This window comes from Myotis yumanensis, unplaced genomic scaffold (assembly GCF_028538775.1).
Source record: "Myotis yumanensis isolate MYYU_CA2020_CCGP unplaced genomic scaffold, mMyoYum1.0.hap1 SCAF_14, whole genome shotgun sequence".
NCBI lineage: Eukaryota > Metazoa > Chordata > Mammalia > Chiroptera > Vespertilionidae > Myotis > Myotis yumanensis.
In genome coordinates this window covers 952,704-973,889 of record NW_027223765.1, presented here as the reverse complement: position 1 = coordinate 973,889, position 21,186 = coordinate 952,704, and the positions used below count along the sequence as shown (strand labels likewise).

Genomic DNA, 21,186 nt, shown 5'->3' with positions numbered 1-21,186 from the left:
GAAAATGATGGATCGGCTGCCTCCTGCACGCCCCACACTGGGGATCGAGCCCGAGACCCGGGCCTGTGCTGACCGGGACTCGAACGGTGACCTCCTGGTCCCTTGGTCGAACCTCAGCCCCTGAGCCGCGCGGGCCGGCGGTGCTGATGCCTCATCAGGCTCCTGGCAGATCCTCTTTAGGACGGCCTTTTCTGGCATCTCCTAAAATCCTGTTGAGATCCTTGTTCTCTAATGTTTATTCTTAGCCAATAAATTAAGCACGTTCATTGCCTCTGACACCATGCGTTCCGCGGAATGAAGGACAGAACCCCCGAGGTACGTGGCTCCGAGTCCTGACCACTGAGCGTTCTGTCCGCCCTGGCACGGCGTGTCCTGCTCCCCAGCTCCTGCCGCCATGCCGCGGGCCGTCCTGAGCGCCGTCCTCCTCCTGGCCGTCTCCACGCCGGCTGCCTTGGCGGTGGGTGAGTCACCTGTCCTTGCTCTGCCCACAGGCCTGCAGTCCACGGGTCGTGGGGAGATGAGAGGGAGACGTGGACATGCCCTATGGTCTTATTTACTCCCAATTCCTCATGTGGACCGAGCCCCCCTCCCCCAGAAGAAAGGAAGGAAGGAGAAATAGAGCTGCCCAGGAGCAGCATTCTGAATGTCGCTGGAACGGAGTGTCCATCTGAGGCACGTTCCGGTAGTTAGATACAGATGGCAAGGACTGATGCGGCCACTGCAGCTCTCCAGGCCTGGCCAGTGTGCTCAGTGCCTCGAGCGCTGTCCCATCACCCAGAGGTCGCTGGTTCCATTTCCCATCAGGGCACAGGCCCGGGTTGCAGGCTTGATCCCCAGTAGGGGGCGTGCAGGAGGCAGCCGATGTTGCCCTTTCCCTCTCCCTTCCTCTCTCTCTCTCTCTCTCAAATCAATTAAAAAAAACACATTAGCCCTGGCCAGTTTGGCTCAGTGGATACAACGTCAGCCTGGGGACTGAAGGGTCCGGGTTTGATTCCAGTCAAGGGCACATGCCCGGGTTTCGGGCTTGATCCCCGGTGGGGGGCGTGCGGGAGGCAGCCAATCAATGATTCTCTCTCATCATTGATGTTTCTATCTCTCTCTCCCTCTTCCTTCTCTCTGAAATCAATAAAAAAGTATTTTTAAAAAATACATATATTCTGAAAAATAGTGAAAAATTATGGGAATTACAATGTTACACTCGATTATATTCACTTAATGCAGCAAAGAGGAACAGGGAAGCAAAAAGAGATGAGACACATGGAAAACAAAAAGTAAAGTGCCAGTGCTCGCTTCGGCAGCACAGATACTAAAGCTGGAGCGATACAGAGATTAGCACGGCCCCTGCGCAAGGATGACATGCAAATCCGAGAAGCTCCATATTTAAAAAAAAGTAAAATTCCAGATCAAATCTAACTACATCATAAAACTTCATGTGATGGATTCCACAACCCAGTCCAAAAGGTAGAAATCATTTGACTAAAATTTTAAGAACGAGATCCAAGTATACGGGAGGTCTCCTCTCACATGCATGCGGCGAAGGCGGGCGCTCCCCGTTCTCCACCCTCTGGCACCGGGCACCGGGCACCGGGCCTCAGGGCAAAGGCAGCCTCATCGGAGGGATCAAAGGCCTGGCGGCCAGCCAGGTCCTCCCCGCGCTCTTCCCTGGGCGGAGGCCGAGGCCCAGCGGGACTTTCTGAAGCTGTTTTGTCTTCCAGACTTCCTTGTTCCCACCGGCCAAGGGGCGAGCGTCCAAGAGACAAAGGTGAGCCTGCCTCCTGGCCTCCGGGGACCAGCAATGGGAGGGGCCGTGCCCCCAGCTGTCTGCTGGGAGTTGGGGCCGGAGGGGGCTGGCGTGGGAACCACGCTCCCATAAAAGCTGAGTCGTCGCCTATGGGCGGCGCGTTTTCCATGTCCCTGAGTCCTCTTCCCAGTCCTCAGCCCAGCCGCTTCACACGACGCTCTGGGCTACAAGGCAGCATCTGCATCATTCGATGGGCGAGGAGGTCATGCTGAAACCCCGGCCTGTGTGTCGCACGGGGGACGTTCGGCTGGGACGTGCGAAGGCCCCGCATGCAGTCCCTCTGCCCCTTTCCGGCCACATCCCAGGCCACTGCGCCTGCCGCGTTTGAGCCACTGCTGTCTGTGGCTCCCACACACGAGCCACTCAACGCTCCTTAGGAAAGTCCAGCCTTGAGGGACACTTTCCCTTCCCTAACCTAATGTGACCGGGAAGCCCCCGGGGAGGGGGTCGGGGGGGCTCGGGCTGCCGTCACGTGTCCCCTGACGAAGGCCGGTTGCATCCTAGAAGGCGTGTACTGAGAAGGCCTGCCAACCAAGAAGGCAGGCGCTGGCAGGCGTTCAGATCCCATCTCCCAGCCGGTGCAGGGACAGGACTGTAGGGGAAGGGGCGGGTGAGGCTGGGGACGGAATGCAGCTGCATGCAGGCCTGGAGGCGCGCAGCCGGCAGCTACTGTCCTCAGTCACCAGGCGATGAGATGATGTTTTGATTCCTGGTGGGTCGGACTGACCGAGCTTATCAGTTCTACTTGCTGGGGTCACAGCTGAGTCACCTCCATCGCTTGGCACAGGCCTTGGAAAGGAAACTTAAGAAAAACTTAACCCCCTATTCACGTATAAGAAACTGAATCCCCTATTCATATAAGTACATATATGTGTTCTAAGATTTTAAAATAATAGGATTATTCTATCCATCAGATTACGACCCCGCCCCATCACTAACAGCACCAGGGGGCTGACTCCTTCCCCCAGTGGCAGTGAGAACAGTCGGAGGACCTGGGTGCAGGCACCCACAAGTGTCTGGCTCTCTCCTCCAGGTCGCTTGCATCAACAATATCAACCAGTGCTGGTTCGTCTCCTACACCAGGCCAAGCGAGCCCGTCTGTGGCAGCGACCAGATCACCTACAACGGGGAATGTCACCTCTGCTTCACCATCCTGTAAGTCTCCCTCCCTCCTCCCTCCTCCCTCCTCTCAGGGCAGGAGACTAAGGCGGCTACGACAGGCGGGACCTCCACGAGGGCTTCCTCCTCCTTCCATCTTCCCTCCAGTCTCCTCCACAACTTGCTCCCCCATTTCTTCCATTCTTCCCTGTGCTCCCCAAAGTGCTCCCCTTCACACCATGCAGAACCAGAACCCCTGGAGGTGAGGGTGCTGTGTCTGGCCTGGACAAGGATCGATTGAGAAAATCAACCTGGCCGGTGTGGCTCAGTGATTGAGCATCGACCTATGAACCAGGAGGTCATGGTTCAGATGCCTGGTCAGGGCACATGTCCGGGTTGTGGCTCAATCCCCAGTAGGGGGTGTGCAGGAGGCAGCTGATCAATGATTCACTCTCATCATTGATGTTTCCATCTGTCTCTCCCTCTCCCTTCCTCTCTGAAATCAATTTAAAAAAATTTTTTTAAGAGAGAAAAACATATTTCCCCCCTTTGTTTAATATGTTATTACATTGGCTGATAACTTTAGGCTGAGTCACAGTGCACTCATGGATAAATAACCACTTGTTCAGAATGTATAATCTTTTAATATTCAGTTGGCTTCAATTTATTAGTATTTAGTTGAGAATTTTTGCATCATATTCATGAGGGATATTTGCCTGTAGTTCCCCCTTTTTATGATGTCTTTGTTATCACAGTAATTCTGGCTTCATAAAATGATTAGGGAGTTTTATTCCTCTATCATTTGTAAGTTTGAGAAGGATTGGTATTAAATCCTCTTAAAATGCCTGTTAGAATTTACTAATGAAAACTTTGGATTCTGAACTTTTTTTAAAAATATATTTTATTGATTTTTTACAGAGAGGAAGGGAGAGAGATAGAGAGTTAGAAACATCGATGAGTGAGAAACATCGATCAGCTGCCTCCTGCACATCTCCCACTGGGGATGCGCCCGCAACCCAGGTACATGCCCTTGACCGGAATCGAACCCGGGACCTTTCAGTCCGAAGGCCGACACTCTATCCACTGAGCCAAACCGGTTTTGGCGGATTCTGAACTTTTATTATTAGTCTGAGTTTTTATTGATTCGATCTCTTTCCCTGACATAGGTCTGTTGATTTTCTGTTTCCTCTTGAGTCCAATTAGATAACTTGTGTGTGTCTAGGAATTTGTCTATTACATCTAGGGCATCTAATTTATTGACGAGCAATTCTTCATAGTATCCCCTTATAGATATTATTTCTTTAAGGTCACTAGTAACAGCTTAACTTTCATCAAATGCATACTTTAATGTACATTCTCTCTCTAATAGTTTTATTAAATATTCAAGATTACTTTGAATTTTCTATATTTGACTTAAGGCTGAGTATATTTTATATGTTCTCTCTTTGACAAATATCTATGTAATAGATATTTTAAAATACTTATTAAAATAAGAATTCACTATTAGCAGAATGTTTTCTTCTCAAACTTAGCTAAAGATTATCAAGTAAAAGTCATAACTTATATCATAGAGCAAAAATAATCATTTCAAAATATAATTTCTTTCAGATACAAAAAGGTTAACATAACTAAACTGCATGGTGGACCTTGCGTAAGTAAAGTCGCTTTTACTTTTAATTTTTAGGAGTAAACCAAATGTAGTTAAGGGCTCACCGTAGTAGAGAATTTTAAATATTTTGTTATGAAAAGTCTCAAGCATACGTAGTGAGAGGCAGTAACGTAATAAACTCAGATGCCTGCCATGTGGATTCTACAAAGTGCAAGTGTTCGCACATCTCCTTCCTCGTTTCCTTTTTCTTTCCTGAAGTTTATGAACCCAAACCTCAGACACGTTATTTCACTCCTACACCCTTCAGAGTACATCTCTAAGAAGTGTGGACACTTTCTTGCGCACCAACTGAAAGGACGAAGGCTACGCCCTCCACCTTCCCCCAGGGTAAGGGCTACGTCCTCTGCTAGCCACACCCAGGAACAGGACATCGACGTGTGCCTGGCCAATCGGCAAAGCACAGTCCTTTCTCCTCCCTTACTCCAACCCCCCCCTATATAACCGGTCTCGGGGAGGGGTTCTCTCTCTCTTGGCCACTTGGCTAGCCGATGTGTCGGTGGGTCTGGTGGATAGAGAGCTCAAGTTAACTTGAATACAGATTCTTATGCTTTTACATCGAATTGGCTCCCTGATGTGGTTTCTTGGGAATCTTGTAATCTGGGCACAACATTTGGGGGCTCGCCCGGGGTTCCCAAGACCATGTAGGGACTCCCCCAATTCGTAGAATCTGCATGGCCGCGGTAAGTGTCTGTGTATTGTGTTTGTCTGTTCTGTGTGCTTTATCTGTTCTGTGTGAGCTCACTTCTGAAATCTGTATCGCCCACATTGACCGTGGACGCACAAGGGGGTCAAAGGGCGGGAGGAGTCGGGGGACGCCTCGATCCTCCATCTGTATCTGTAGGGGTGTAATTTTGCTTCCGAAAAGGCGGAAGGTCTGTAGAAACCCCAATCTGAGACGAGGTGGGCAGTTCCCGCCGGTTTGGCGTAAGCCATCGTCTGTCTCTTCCATGGAAGTGGAAGGCTGTTCTTTGGGGCCCTGTTTGTCTGTCTGTGTTTTTGTTTACTGTGGACTTAGTGGACGGATGTTATGGGACGGGACGGACTCAGACTGCTCCTTTGGGTATTGTGATTGATCAGTTCAAGGAGATTGCGGGAGGCTTTAGAGCTCCCTCAGAAATTGGGAAATTGTTAGGAATTGGATGGATTATTTAAACTCTGAATGAATGTCTGGTGAAAGTATGTGAGTTTAAAGGCAGGGGATCATTGTGCCTCGGGCCGCAGGAAAGGAAAGATGCGCCTGGATGCGGAGGCTGAAGCCGGCGCGCGGCTGCCCCGGAGCCCGGCCGCGCCGCGAGCCCAGGCGGCTAGGCTGCGGCAGCGGCCCCGGGGGCTCGGCCTCTGGCCCGGTCGGTGGCGGGTGCTGGGAGAGACCCCAAGGCCACGGTTTTTCCCATTTGGGAGCTTCCTCGCCCTGCACGCGGCCAACGGTCGAAAGGGTTGGGGTCGCGGGGCCCGTCGCAGCGATGGGGTCCCCTTCCCCGCCCCGGTCCTGCCGGGGTTGTGGCTCGCGCTGAGGCCGAGTCGTGCGCGGGGTCGCGCCCCGGGGATGAGACGGGAGAGGCGGCGGCAGCCCAGGTAGCCCGAGCCCCGCAGCTTGGGCCTGCGCTCGGGGCCATGGGTGGCGGCGCGCCTTCGGGGGGGGCGGCCCTGGGGGCTCGGGCCGGGCTCGGACAAGCTCGTTCGCGGAGCCTGGCGGCGGCGGCGGCCTGCGTTGGCCGGCGTTGGCCCGGGCTTGTGGTGAATGAGTGGAGCCAGGTGGAGCGCGGGGGTGGGGGGGGATGGGGGGGGGCGGGGCCGGCGCGTCGCTCACGGGAGGCGGGAGCAGCGAGGCCCCAGTCGGGCATCGGGTCGGGGGAAGGTCCCCCGCGGAGCCTGAGGGCCAGACACCTGGGAGGCCGGGGGCGGCGGCAGCTCTGGATGCGAGCTGGCCTCTTCCCATGGAGATCGCCCCAGCTAGAAATGTAAAAGTTTTAAAATGCATGTGGGATTTCTGTGCACGTGTAAAGGGAAAGTACAGAATAAAAACCCGAGACTGTTTTGGCCTTAAAAATGGCAGAGATGAACCTGACAAAGAAATGTTCGGATTGAATTGGGAAAAATTGTATTATTGTGGTAACTAAATGCCTTTGCTTATTGGTACAGCCACCATTTTGGGCTCCAAGCCTTGGCAGCCGTGGCCGCATGGTTTGCTGCTCCCCTGGGGGCCGCCATCTTGAAACAGCAAAGGCCCCGCCCTCTGATTTACTCAGGGGTGGAGCTTTAAGGCGGAGTTTTATGGGGCTGCAAGCGTGCTTGCTTCGAGGATTTATTTTTAAACTAATCTCTTAAATCTAAAAAACCCTGCTTTCCTTAAACTAAGGACAATCAAAGGTTATGTCAAAGTCTTTAAGAGGGACTGATAGCAGTAATCTAATTTCTAAAGTACGATTATTTCAGGTAAAAACTGGTTTCTGTAAATTGATCTATCCTTATTGCTTAAATATGTATCCTTGTTGTTAAATTTGAATGTATTGTTAATCTGAGGAATGTTAATTATTTACATGTCACCTAAAAATTAAGGCTAAAAGTTTTAACTGGAAAGCATGGCTTTGGTATGATGGAAGGAAAGGAATGTTAAATGAATAATAGACCAGTAAGCTGGAACTGGTCGCTGGTGGTGGATTGTGAGAAGGGCTGGACACTGCCTAACTTCTCCTTCCTTGGTACCCCTAAAACATCAGAGGGTACTTCTGGCCTTGATTTTCTTGGTTTTGGATTTGTTTTTGTTTGTGATGAAAACCGTTTCTATCTAAATAAGACATAGATCAAGAATCCTGTCCTGGGATGTGGGAAAGGCCCCCACATCTGTTCCTGTCAGGCCCCCATCAGGGGACTTGGATGATGTTCCTGTTATCTGCTCAAGAGCCCAAGGCTGTAAAAATACTTGTTCACTGAAAAGGTGTAAGTGTAAATGTTTATTTGATGTTTATAAGCATCTCTGTTGTTTACTGGGAACTTTGATTTTCTATGTGATATTCTGTGCTGGGTTGGGATTTTGGAATTAATCAGATAAAGAAAGCTCTTTTAGCTACTCCAGCCCTGGGCCTACCAGACATTACAAAGCCCTTTCGCCTCTTTGTAGATGAGCGCAAAGGAGTGGCAAAAGGGGTTTTAACCCAGGCTTTAGACCCCTGGAGTCGCCCAGTAGCATATTTGTCTAAAAAGCTGGATCCTGTAGCTGCCGGCTGGCCACCGTGCCTAAGAATCATTGCAGCAACCGCGCTCTTAGTCAAGGATGCTGACAAACTGACCCTGGGGCAGGAGATCTGGATCACAACCCCGCATGCCATTGAAGGGATCCTAAAACAGCCTCCTGATAGATGGATGAACAATGCTCGCATGACCCACTATCAAAGCTTGCTGCTCAACCCCCCTAGAGTGCGGTTCCTTCCCAGTGCGGCCCTCAACCCTGCTACCCTGCTACCTGACCCTGACCTAGATGCCCCACTACATGACTGTGCGGGAATCCTGGAGCAGGTATAGAAGCAGCTTCGTGCGGAACGGGTGCAGGTACGCAGGTGCGGCGGTGGTTGCCAACACAAACACTGTGTGGGCGGAGGCTCTGCCCCCTGGGACACCAGCTCAGCGAGCAGAACTCATTGCACTCACCAAGGCACTGACCCTGGGGGCTGGGAAGCGGCTTAACGTTTACACAGACAGCCGTTACATTGTGCTTATAGACCCCAGAGTTCAGGTCAGGTAGAGAGAATGAACAGAACTCTAAAAGAGACCCTTACCAAATTAACCATGGAGACTGGCGGGGACTGGGTGGCTCTCCTACCGTATGCCCTTTACCGGGTAAGGAACTCCCCTTACACCCTGGGCTTTACTCCCTATGAAATCATGTTTGGCAGGCCTTAAGAGGGCTCCAGAGGGCACACGAGGACATCTGGCCACGCCTTCGCGCCATCTATGAGACCAGCCCAATTCCAACTCCTCATCGACACAGACCAGGAGATTGGGTCTACATCAAAAGGCCTCATCAAGAAACTCTTGAGCCACGTTGGAAGGGTCCCTACACTGTGGTGCTAACGACCCCCACTGCTAGACGGCGTTGCGACCTGGATCCATTACACTCACGTCCGGTCAGCGGACCCATCCACGGTCCAAAAAGACTTCATCACCAAATGGAGCGTCGAAAGAGATCAACGCAACCCACTGAAGCTCAAGCTATGGCGTGCTCCACCTGCCTGATGCTGGTGACATAACTCGCGATCACTCCTGTCGCCAGGAGCCCCCACAATAGACTTAGATGATGCCTGCATCTTCATGGACATGGCTCCAAAGAGACAAGGACAATTTATAGGATCACATATTTAGTAGCAGAAGATGTGGCTGCCTGAAGCGGCCATGATGCCAATATTATGTTTCATTATATTGATGTGTTATATTGACCTTTAGTTCTCTTGCAGGTTTGAATGTATGTTGGCTGTCCTGGAAGGAAACTATATGGGGTGAACCCCAAAAAATAAAGGGTGCCTAGCTGCCAAGAGGGCAGGTGCCCACCTGGGCAGGGAACGGTGCCCATCATGTTTTGGTCTCTGTTGAGAGACAGCTAACAGTTGGCAGCCTGTGTACTGCTTGCAGGCCTTTGTGACCATGCCCATGTCAGGGGTAGTCTGAAAAAAGCCTGTTTAGAGTAGAAGGTCTGAGGCATGGTTATGCATAGAAAGAAAGTTTAATGCCAACAATTAAAAGGAATTGGCAAGAAAAGTCAGAAAATCTTAAAGTAGAGCAGTATGTCTTTCTTCTTATGTAATTCCTCCGAAATTTGGCAATGCTAACATGGCAATACGTTTCTTTGCATAGATTCAATAAGACCGGTTCCTAATAGTGGTTTTATTAACGGAAAACTTTGACTGGAGTATCATGTTTTAAAGAGCCCTGTCTGAGCTCTAAAGACTTGAAGCCAGTAAAAATGCCACGAAGAAAGCCTGGTATCCTGCTTGGAAGCCCTGAAGATGGCTGGCGCTGGAGCGTCAGGCCCATGCCCTACCATCACTGGCGGTTGGTAAGAGTAGAAGGGGAGCAGTAGGGATGCCTCTACGTTCCTGCGGAACCCCCACACACTCTGGACTGCAACGGGTAGGAGGGCTACTGAGATGGGCCTTAAAACCTGGAGCGTGGGCTCAGGTGGAATTGCTACAGGTGAAGAATTCACCTAACTCAGCAGATACTGCAGGCGGGCCTGATGGCAGCTGGGTGGCGTGGCTTCCTGGCCCTACGGGGCACATTAAGATTCAACCATGAGATTCCAGCAAAGGTAGTCAGTTACCATTCTTGTTGTGTTTATGCAAACATCAGGACAGTAGATAAATTAATCTTAATTTGGCTTTTTGATAGCCATGGAGGAATTTTAAGAAGAAAAATCCTATTTCAATAGAAGTTGCTAAAGCTAAAATAGTTTCTTTCCCCTCCACCAGACCATTTGTTAAGGTATATCCAATATGAGCCTCTAGCAACGGTGGAATGGAAAAGCAGTCCGTCTCATGATTGAGCCGGAAGTTCCAAGACAAAGGGGGGAATGAAAGGGCGAAGGCTACGCCCTCCACCTTCCCCCAGGGTAAGGGCTACGTCCTCTGCTAGCCACACCCAGGAACGGGACATTGACTTGTGCCTGGCCAATCGGCAAAGCACAGTCCTTTCTCCTCCCTTACTCCAACCCCCCCCTATATAACCGGTCTCGGGGAGGGGTTCTCTCTCTCTTGGCCACTTGGCTAGCCGATGTGTCGGTGGGTCTGGTGGATAGAGAGCTCAAGTTAACTTGAATACAGATTCTTATGCTTTTACATCGAATTGGCTCCCTGATGTGGTTTCTTGGGAATCTTGTAATCTGGGCACAACACCAACAATGCTGTTTTAATTTTTAAAAAAAAATATATATATTTTTACTGACTTCAGAGAGAGGAGGGAGAGGGAGAGAGAAACATCCATGATGAGAGAGAATCATGGATCAGCTGCCTCCTGCACGCCCCACACTGGGGATCGAGCCCGCAACCGGTCACGTGCCCTGACCGGGAGTCGAACCGTGACCTCCTGGTTCAGGCCGGCCGGGCTCAATAGCTTTTCTTTACAGCAGTAACACCCAATCTATATACATAAAAGCCAAAGCAACCGGCCAACTGGCCAGGGGCTATGACACGCACTGACCCCCAGGGGGCAGATGCTCACCGCAGGAGCTGCTGAGCTGCTGTCACTTGGCAGCGGGGGTTCTCGGGTGACGCACCAGGAACCAGACAGGAGGGAGCCCGATTCCAGGGTGCAGCACCCGAGAACCGCCCTCTCCAGTCCGGGGCCCCTGGGGATGTTGGGGAGCCGGATTCCGCGGATCCCCACAGGCTGGGCCGCCGGACCCCACTGGTGCACGAATTCGAGCACAGGGCCTCTAGTGGGAAAATAAATGAGAAACAGTACATCACTCAAAACAGAAACAAAAACTATCGAGTATCTGGAAACCAACCTTTTCCTCAAGACTCACACACTGTCAAAGCTCCAAGGGCATTTAAAGCGCGCAGAGCCAGCCCCGGACTATCATTTAGGTTGTGACCGCCCCCCCTGCCCCCCCCCGCCCCCCCCCCCGCTGTCCCCCCGCCCCCGGCCCCCCGCCCCGCCCCCGGCCCCCGGCGGCGCCTCCAGGAGCCCGCACGTCCCTCCGGCGCAGGACGGCGCAGCGCCGGGTGGGGGTCCTCCTCCTCCTCTCCCCGAGGCGGGCTTCTCGGAGCAGACCCTTCTTGTGCAGGAAAACTCCTGACTCGCCATGAAGAAGCCGGGAGCTGCAGAACCCCCGACGGGCACGGGGCACAACGGCCGCCTCTTCGGGTGCACCGCCCAGGGTGCTGGCCCCGAGCACCCCAACAGCCAGGGTCGCACCGCTCCACCTGCCCGTCCAGTAAAGGGCTCAGCGGAACCGTGCTGGCGGCCCTTTTCTTGGCGAACAGCCATCTTTTAAAGAGGCTTTGGTCCCTGTCAAGCTGCATCCACGGCGGCGAGTGGCACGGCTTTCGGCGCAACGGGCTCTGGTTCCAGAACCTTGAACCGAACCACGGAGGTTCGGATACGAGGGTCGGGCCAGGGGCGCGCGGGCGGCCCCGGAGGCGCAGGGGGCAGGGCCCCCGCCAGGCCGCCGCCCGCCCCGCGCCCCGCGCCCCGCCCGGCTCACCCTCCCCGGTTCCGCTCACCCTCCCCGCCCCGCTCACCCTCCCCGCCGCGAGGGGGCGCCCGGGCTGCGCTCGGAGGGCGGCTCCCGTCCCAGGCGGCTCCTCCCCGAGGACGAGCGCGGAGAGCGGCCGTCGCAGTCCCCCGCCCACTGGCCGCGGTGCCCGCCGGGAGCCCTGGCGAACCCACGGCGCGCCGCCGCCCAGCGCTCAGCCCCGCCCCCCGCTTCCGGCTCCGCCCACGGCGAGGACCCGGGGGGCTGCCCGCCGCGCGCCTGAAGGACCCCGCAGGGCCGCCTAGCCCGGCGCCTGGTGGCCACGTGACGCGCCGGAGGACTAGGTGGATCGGACCCGAACTCCAGCTGGACTGGGGCTCCGAACAGCCCGGAATCTGGGCGGACTTAGTCCCCGGGTACGGGGGCAGGGGTCCCGCGGCTGCAGGCTGGGGGCTTGGGGGCGGGGCTCGGCGTCGGTGACGGTGGGAGAGGGAGGCGGGTGTCGGGTCCGAGGTGCAGCCCCCGGTGCAGTGGCCGGAGGACGGGGGCAGGGAGGGCGGTGGCCGGTGGCGCCCCTCGGTAACGGGGAGATGCTGCCTGCGCGGCTGCTCACCCCCGGGTGTCGGCGCGGGCGTGGCCGACCCCGTCCCGGTCAGACGCTGAGCTCGGTGGCTGGGGGGGCCGCGCGGAGGTCAGGCTGCTCGGGGCTCGGAGGAGGGGGTGCTGGCCCGACCGCCCGTGGTTCGCGGAGCCGCCTCGACTCGGCGGCACCTGCAGGGGTCCCGCCAGGGGCCCTTTGGAGACCGGGTCCTGGGTCCTGGGTCCTGGGTCCTGGGTCCTGGGTCCTGGGTCCTGGGTCCTGGGTCCTGGAGGTGATGGCCGGCTTCTCGCGGAGAAGGAGCTTCACAGCCGGAGGAGCCCTCAGCCTCCGAGTGCAGACACTGGCCCACCGAACGCTCTGTCCTCCATGTCGCTCCCACAATTGTTGGCTCCCCCAGCGTGTCAGGCACCAGACGTGCAAGTAGGAACAAACCAAGACCATGCAGGTTCCCGCGGTCAATGGACCTGATCCAGCAAGAAAGTAAAAAAAAAACCCAACAACGGAAACTGGTCGGCGCCTCGGGCTCTCCGAGCTGCCTTACATGCACATGGCTGCAGCCAGGCCCGGCGTGGAGTTGCACGGCCGCCCCAGCCGAGGGTGTGAAGTGGGCAGGACGGCCTGGCCGACCTGGCCGAGTGGGTAGGAGACCGCGTGCATCCAGCCGACACCCCGATTCCTGCCCATCCTTCCGCCGGCCCTAGAGTTGAGGGGCGGGCAGACTGAGACAGGGGGCCTTTGGGGTGGAAATCCTTGTTCTGCCCCGCGGCCTGGGCCTGGCTGTTGAGTCGTAGGCATTGTGAACACTGTGCTGTGAAACACAGGACAGGTAGGAAGGGCAGGAAGTGTTTAAACCCGAATTTCGTTTGAATAGGTAGCTCCCTCCTAGGCTCACAGGGGCACAAACCAGATCATGCCCCCCCCAACCCCATGAGCACAAAGGGGCCATGAAATATAGGGTGTCCCAAAATTCATGCAAGAAGTACTTTTGATAGAAAACACAGGCTTATAATTAAAAATTGTAAATTTTTTATTGATTCATAAAGGAGACAGTCTAGGGTTATGTATGGAATAGCTCATCGGGTGAATGGCCTCCACGGCTTTGCTGGCACAGACGCAAAGCCTTCATGGGTCTTCCTTGTCCCTGCTCCTGGGCCATCATTGGTACTTGGTGATGCTTATCAAGTTGAAGGGATTGAAATCAAAGGGCAACAGATATTAGAATCTGATTCAATAAACCAAGTAAAATTAGGCTTTTATTTTTTGTTGTTGTTAATGTTTACGCAAAATTCAGATCTTGCGTGAATTTTGGGACACCCTGTACAACAGCGTAGACATGTGTACAGTAGCCATGTGTGCGGCCTTCCTATGGAACTGTCATGTGCTGTGTGAGTGTGAGGAGGGGGAGCCCTGCTTCGCTGGCAGAGCTGCGCGGCCCGGAGTAGGAAGGGTGGGGCGTGCGGCTCCGATGGGGCCCTGACCCAGCTCTGGCCGCAGGAGCGAGATGACGGCGATGCTGCGAAGCCCTCCGGCTCTGCAGCTCACCCTGGCCCTCATCAAGCCCGATGCCGTCGCTCACCCGCTGATTCTGGAGGTAAGAACGGATCTACGCCTCGCGGTGTGCACGGGGGTCGCTCAGTTCCAGGTGCGAGCGGCCGCTTGTGAGCGCCGACAGCGCCGACCTGTGCCAGGGTCCGCGGAGGCAGAGCCGGGCTCGGGGGCAGATGTAAAACAGAAGACACGCCAGCACAGTCACACAGGGGCCCCCCCTCAGGACAGCGCATGGCTGTTAGTTCTCTGTGGCTGCACAGCAGTTGCCATGGATGTGGCAGCTCAAAGCGGTACCTCCTTCGTCTTTCACGGTCCTAGAAGGGGAGGGACAGGAGGCTCCGCTGGGTTCTTCGTCTCACAGGCCACAGTCAAGGCGGAAGCTGACTGGGCCCTTACCTGGGCGTCGGGGCAGAACCCACTCCCAGGCTTATTGGGGCTCCTGTGGTTGCAGGACTGAGACCGCCATGTCCTTGCTTTTCTTCTTTTTGAAATAATATTTTGATGGATTTCAGAGAGAGAAAACCATCAATGATGAGAGAGAATCATGGATCGGCTGCCTCCTGCACGCCCCCTATTGGGGATTGAGCCTGCAACCCAGGCCTGTGCCCTGACCGGAGATCGAACCCGGACCCTTCAGTCCGCAGGCCGATGCTCTCTGCACTGAGCCCAGCCGGCCAGGGCTCCATGTCCTTGCTTCTAGGCAGGACCCGCGGCCGCTCCATCTTCAGGTCAGCACTGGGCAGGGGAGGCTTCTGCTCTCTCCGGCTCCTCCTCCAGCTCCCGGCAGGCACAGCTCTGCTTTTAAAGGTCCGATTCATCACGCGATGCGTGAGGCTCCTCTGGATTAAAGCACAGTCAGCTGATAGCGCCCTGCATCCCACCCCAGAGCCCCCTGGTCCCGTCATGTGACAGACGCGTTTAGCACGGCGTCCGCAGTCCTGGAGGTTTGGGGGAGGCTCGTGCCCGCATCCAGCCTCCAGTTATTGCGTCGTTGCTGGCAGCGCTGGGTGAGCGCCAGCAGGGGGTCTGCAGGTGTTGGGACCAGGCCCGGCCTCTAAGGAAGGACGGCTCCCGCTAGTGCCCAGGTGGAGGGCCAGCGGTCCGCAGAGGGGGAGCCAGGCAGGAGCCCTGGGTGAGGCCGCGGGCGGGCTGGGCGGGCGGGCTGAGGGCATCGGAGGTGGTGGAGGGCCAGGAAGTGCAGCCTTGAGCATCGGACCAAAGTGGTTGCTCCTCATTCCGGGAGTGAGAGTGGGAACCACTCAAAAGCTAATGCCCAGGGTGGCGTGTCTGATGCGTCCGGTGTGATGGTGGAGAGAGGGAGGACCGCCAGGGAGAGGCTGTGAGGAGGGCCCGGTGGGGGGTCCTGTGGGCTCGTGCTCCAGGGGCCGTAGGAGCAGAGGGGCAGCCAGCACTTTCTGCCCCTGCACCCCTGGCTCACCTGCTGGTCATGTGACCGAAGGTCCTCCCCTCCCCCACCTTCTTCTCTCCCGACCCGCCCTTGGCAGCCCCTCGGTCCCGGGCTCCAGGGTCCGTCTTCTGCGGGTCAGCCCGGCTCTGGTCCTCCCCCGCCCTGTGACTGACTGTCTTCGGGTGCTTGCCAGGCTGTCCATCAGCAGATTCTGCGCAACAGGCTCCTCATTGTGCGGAGGAGAGAGCTCGTGTGGAGGAGGGACGACTGCCGGAGGTTTTACCGGGAGCACGAAGGTAGGACCCGCACCCGCCGCCGGGGCTGCTCCCTCCCGGGGGCCCCCGGGGGCTTTACCTGGACGCGGTCGCTACCCACCGTGAGGCTCCCCTTTTCTCGGAAGGTTCTGTTCAGTCCCTGCCGGGAGCTTGGTTTGATGTCTCGATGATGTCACTCCGTCAGACTTCGTCCTACGCTGTTTCTTTGTTGTTAATCCTCACCCGAGGATATTTCCCATGGATTTTGGGAGCGAGGGAAGGAAAGGGCAGGGGCAGAGAGAGAGAGACATCAATTGGTTGCCTCCCGCACACGCCCTGACCAGGGCTGGGGTCGGAGCCTGCGACCCAGGTACGTGCCCTTGATCGGAATTGAACCCGGGACCCTCCAGTCTGGGCCCGACGCTCTGCCCACTGGGCCAGTCCTCTAGGGCCTAGTGCTCATGATTTCATGTCATTCTCCCAGCAGCCCTCGAGTAGGTGTTGCTGTGTCCTCAGTGTACAGACCAGGGAACTGAGCTGGGGCGCTGATGGCTCCCCCAAAATGGCACAGGTTGTAAGAGGTGTGCCAGACCCAGGTGTGCCAGACTACGCGGCCCTGTTCTTTGTTCTGAAACGGTTTCTATCCTTCCGAGCCGGGAGGACACGTGCAGAAGGCTCCTGGCACGTGTCCCGACGCCGGCGCTCTCTCTGCAGGGCGCTTCTTCTACCAGCGGCTGGTGGAGTTCATGGCCAGGTACGTCCAGCCCTGGTTCCCGCATCGTTACCCCGAGACAGACCCCCTGCCCCTAAACAGATGCATCAACGTTACTGGCCACTCTTTAAAGCTGTAATGAGTGGCCAGAAACAGGAACTCGGGCTCGGACTGAGCCACCTGCCCTGGTGCCTGTCCCATGCTGGTGACTGGCCAGCGGCCGTGGCACGTATTGCTGAATGCTGCCCAGCAACGGCTGACCTCCCTGGCTTTCTTGGGCACCGACACCAGCTAGAATGGCACGACGCTCAGGACGTACAGGGCACCTTTTTTAAAAATGTATTTTTATTGATTTCAGAAGGGAAGGGCAGGGGGGTGGGGGAACATCAGTGATGAGACAGTCATTGATCGGCTGCCTCCTGCATCCACTGGGGATCATACCCTCGACCCCGGCCTGTGCCCTGACCGGGAATGGAACCCTGACCTCCTGGGTCACAGGTCGATGTTCCACCCCTGAGCCACGCCAGCCGGGCTACAGGGCGCCTTTGTGACATGTTCGAGGGTGCCACCCGAGACCGGGCGGCCAGGTTCCTGACATGTGCCCCTTGGTCCACAGCGGGCCCATCCAAGCCTACATCCTCGCCCACCCGGACGCCATCCAGCTCTGGAGGACGCTGATGGGGCCCACCAGGGTGTTCCGCGCCCGCCACGTGGCCCCCGACTCCATCCGAGGGAGTTTTGGCCTCACTGACACCCGCAACACCACCCATGGCTCCGGTAGGTCTGCCCCAGGCCCGCAGCCACACACGGGAGCCGGGGTGGGGGGGGGGGGGTGGGCGGGGGGAGCGGGGACGGGCAGTGAGCTTTTCCCTCCTGCATTTCTGGCCCTTGGTGGCCTCAGGACTGAGAGCAGAAGAGGCTCGGTTTCTGAACCTGACTGTGCCCGCCTCCTGCCTGCACTCTGCCCTCCCTGACAGACCCCTTCTCTCTCTCTCCCCTCTCTCTCCCCTCTTTCTTCTCTCTCTCTCCCCTCTCCTCTCTCTCCCCCTCTCTCTTCTCTCTCTCCCCCTCTCTCTTCTCTCTCCCTCTTCTCTCTCCCCCTCTCTCTTCTCTCTCTCCCCCTCTCTCTTCTCTCTCTCCCTCTTCTCTCTCCCCCTCTCTCTTCTCTCTCTCTCTTCTCTCTCTCCCCCCCTCTCTCCCCTCTCTCTTCTCTCTCCCCTTCTCCTCTCTCTCTCCCTCCCCTGCAGACTCCGTGGCCTCCGCCAGCAGAGAGATCGCAGCCTTCTTCCCCGACTTTAGCGAGCAGCGCTGGTACCAGGAGGAGGAGCCGCAGTGGCGCCGGGGCTCTGTGCGCTACAGTCCGGAGGGGGGTGTCCACTGCGCAGCGGGCACAGGCGGCCAGGACCGGCCTGACCCCGGCCTGTGGGTCTGAAGGCTGGATGGGGAGGCTGGGGCTCATGGCGCCCTGGTGGCCCGGCACCGCCCCGCCTGAGAGCCTGGCTCCTCACTGCCGCCGCCTCGAGCCTCTCTCTCATCTGCCTGTTCGCTGGGCTGGTCCTGGGGGTTCGGAGGAAGGAGGGCTCCTCTTTGTCCTGAAACTGTTCACGCCTTTTCGAGGAGGAGCTGCCTGATTGACGGTGACTGAGCAGCACCTGGCCCTCCCTCAGTGCGAGTCCCTGTCCAACCGGCCGGCCGCTCAGGGCCTGCTGGTCCTGGTGAAGTCACTGAGCCTGTCCTGAGGCCCCTCCCCTCCGGTGCCCCGGGGGCCCACACACAGTGCGGCTCACGTTGTGGGTGAGTGGGCTCCCGTCCCGGCTGGGCACCCGGCCTGGCCTGCGCCCTGGTGGGGGGGGGGCCTTTATGTGAACACAGGCGACGCTGCCTGATGAATCAACTCAAAATGTAGTTGCTGAAGAGAATGATCTCGCCCCGGCCGGTGTGGCTCAGTGGATAGAGCACCGGCCAGCAGACTGAAGGGTCCTGGGTTCAGTCCTGGTCAGGGACACAGGCGCGGTTGCCGGCTGGATCCCCAGTGGGGAGCGTGCAGGAGGCAGCCGATCCATGATTTTCTCATTATTGATGTTTCTATCTCTCCCTCTCCTTTCCTTTCTGAAATCAGTGCAAATATATTTTATAAAGAGTGAGAGAGGGATGGTTTGTTCTTATGTGTCTGTCGGTTGGCGGGGAATCCACTGGTCTCACCTGGACTCACTCGTGGCTGCTCTCAGCGGGTGGGTCCCTCGCGGGCTTTCACCTGGAGCTGCACAGCATGTGGTCGTAGGGTCCCCAGGGGCCAGCCCCCAGTCACAAGCTTTCCAAGGTCCTGCTCCTGTCATGTCTGCTAACATCCCATTGGCCAAAGCAAGTCACATGACCAGACAGAGTCCATTTGGGAAGGGCCTGCATAAGGGAGGGGTACTGGGAGGGATATTGGGGGCCATACCATGACGATCTACAGTAGTGATCATAGTGAGGAGCTTGAATTTATATGGAATTTGTGAGACCAAATGTTGCACAAGCCAACAAAGGAGATGAAGAAATAGCCCTAACTGGTGGCCCTGAGACTGAAGGGTCCCAGGTTCAAGTCTAATCAAGGGCACATGCCTGGGGTGCAGGCTCAATCCCCAGTAGGGGGCGTGCAGGAGGCAGCCAATCGATGTTTTTTTTTTGACATCGATGTTTCTGTCTTTCCCTCTCTCTTCCACTCACTTTAAAAATCAATGGGGCCCTGACCAGTTTGGCTCAGTGGATAGAGCGTCGGCCTGCGGACTGAAGGGTCCCGGGTTCGGTTCCGGTCGGGGGCATGTGCCTTGGTTGCGGGCACATCCCCGGTGGGGGGCATGCGGGAGGTAGCTGATTGCTGTTTCTCTCATCGATGTTTCTAACTCTCTATCCCTCTCCTTCCCCTCTCCCTTCTTCTCTGTAAAAAATCAATAAAATATATTTTTAAAAATCAATGGGGAAAAATAAATAAAAAATAAAAATAATAGAGAGAGAGAGAAGAAAAAAATCAATGGAAAAATATCCTCGGGTGAGAGTTAAAAAGCAAAAAAAAAGACTCAACATAAGCACATTATTGGGGGAAAACTCATTCTCCCTGAACTAGATCCGAGGCTATAATGGATTCTTTTTTATTTTAGGAAGAGTTATTTTATTTTTTAATATTTTTATTGATTTCAGAGAGGACGGGAGAGGGAGAGAAACATCAGTGATGAGAATCATTGATCAGCTTCTCCTGCACGCCCCCTACAACCTGGGCCTGTGCCCTTGACTGGAGTTGAATCTGGGCCCCCTCAGTCCACAGGCTGACTCTCTAGCCCAGTGATGGCGAACCTTTTGAGCTCGGTGTGTCAGCATTTTGAAAAACCCTAACTTCACTCTGGTGCCGTGTCACATATAGAATTTTTTTTATATCTGCAACCATAGTAAAACAAAGACATATTTTTGATATTTATTTTATATATTTAAATGCCATTTAACAAAGAAAAATCAACCAAAAATATGAGTTTTTGTGTCACCTCTGACATGCATGTCATAGGCTCGCCATCACTGCTCTAGCCACTGAGCCAATCCAGCCAGGGCTTGATTTTTTTTTAAATAAATCCTTTATTGTTGAAAGTGTTCCGTGTGTCTCCTTCCCCCATCGACCTGTCCCAGCCCCTGCGGTCTGTGTCCACTGGTTCTGCCCATGTGCAGGCACACAGTCCTTGGGTTGCTCTCTACAATGGATTCTCAGCTCCATCCTTTACCTCTAGACCAGTGGTTCTCAACCTTCCTAATGCCCCGACCCTTTAATACAGTTGCTCATGTTGTGGTGAACCCCAATTTCATTGTTACAAAGTGAACATAATTAAAGCATAGTGATGAATCACAAAAACAATATGTAATCATATATGTATTTTCCTATGGTCTTAGGCGACCCCTGTGAAAGGGTCGTTCGACCCCCAAAGGGTTGCGACCCACAGGTTGAGAACCTCTGGATTCCAACCCCTTCCCCTAGAGTCTAGGGGCCTAGACCAGCCCCTGCAGGTCTACGAGGCTCCCCTGCTGGGGCTGCGCAGCCCCTTCCCTCTCAGCACCGGGCACCGCAGGTTAGTGGGTGCTTCTGGGGTGCCCCCTGCACTCCTTCATCCCCCTTCTCTCCTCCCCCCCCCCCCCCCCCCCCCACACACACATGAGTAACAGGAACCTCAGCAGAAGGGCCTCTCTAGGCCAGGAGGCCATGTACAGGCGGGTCCGGTTCTGCAGGACCGTCTCCTGGAGGCGCCCAGAGCCCGATGGGGGGAGAGGGGGGAGGCGCCAGGCTCTTGTTTCTTTCCTCCTCACCTGAGGGTGTTGCTTATTGATTTTATTTATTTATTTTAATGTATTTTTATTGATTTCAGAGAGAAGGGAGGAGAGATAGAAACGTCAGTGATGAGAGAGAATCACTGATCGGCTGCCTCCTGCACGCCCCCCACTGGGGATCAAGCCCACCACCCGGGCCTGTGCCCTGAGCAGGAATCCAACGGCCACCTCCTGGTTCACAGGTTAGTGCTCAACCACTGAGCACCCTGGCCTTAATCCTCACCCAGGGATGGTTTATTTTTATTGATTTTGAAAGAGAGAGAGAGAGAGAGAGAGGGAGGAACCTCAATGTGAGCGAGAACATTGACCTGTTGGCTCCCAAATGCTCCCCAACCAGGGATGGGGCCTGAGAGCAGGGAGGTGCCTGACGGGGAAGGAACCGAACCCTTTGGGTCCAGGACGATGCTCCAATCACCTGAGCCACCGCCCAAGCCCCCCCCAACCCCCGCGATTTACTGATTTTCAGAAAAAGAGACTCACACAGCCACATGGGCTTCACTGCAGAGCGACAGAAGGCGACACAAGTGACACTGACGCCTGAGGAGGTGCCTTTCCCAGA

The 21,186-nt window shown here is 55.6% G+C and overlaps 2 protein-coding genes and 1 non-coding gene across 3 annotated transcripts; all 3 read left to right on the top strand.

Annotated features, from left to right (window-relative positions):
• The first annotated feature begins 394 nt into the window (after positions 1-394).
• Positions 395-4,918, top strand: SPINK8 (serine peptidase inhibitor Kazal type 8 (putative)). The gene is made up of 5 exons (XM_070391433.1): positions 395-461; positions 1,716-1,762; positions 2,835-2,956; positions 4,508-4,550; positions 4,895-4,918. The coding sequence occupies exons 1-5, from the start codon at positions 395-397 to the stop codon at positions 4,916-4,918; spliced, it is 303 nt and encodes a 100-aa protein (XP_070247534.1).
• LOC138992838 (U6 spliceosomal RNA) lies at positions 1,283-1,384 on the top strand. The gene has a single exon (XR_011468166.1). It is a non-coding gene; the product is annotated as a U6 spliceosomal RNA (small nuclear RNA).
• A 7,095-nt stretch (positions 4,919-12,013) lies between the features above and the next one.
• On the top strand, positions 12,014-19,901 carry NME6 (NME/NM23 nucleoside diphosphate kinase 6). The gene is made up of 6 exons (XM_070391207.1): positions 12,014-12,173; positions 13,853-13,949; positions 15,508-15,610; positions 16,283-16,322; positions 16,897-17,057; positions 17,528-19,901. The coding sequence occupies exons 2-6, from the start codon at positions 13,860-13,862 to the stop codon at positions 17,710-17,712; spliced, it is 579 nt and encodes a 192-aa protein (XP_070247308.1). The 5' UTR covers positions 12,014-12,173; positions 13,853-13,859; the 3' UTR covers positions 17,713-19,901.
• Positions 19,902-21,186: the final 1,285 nt, after the last annotated feature.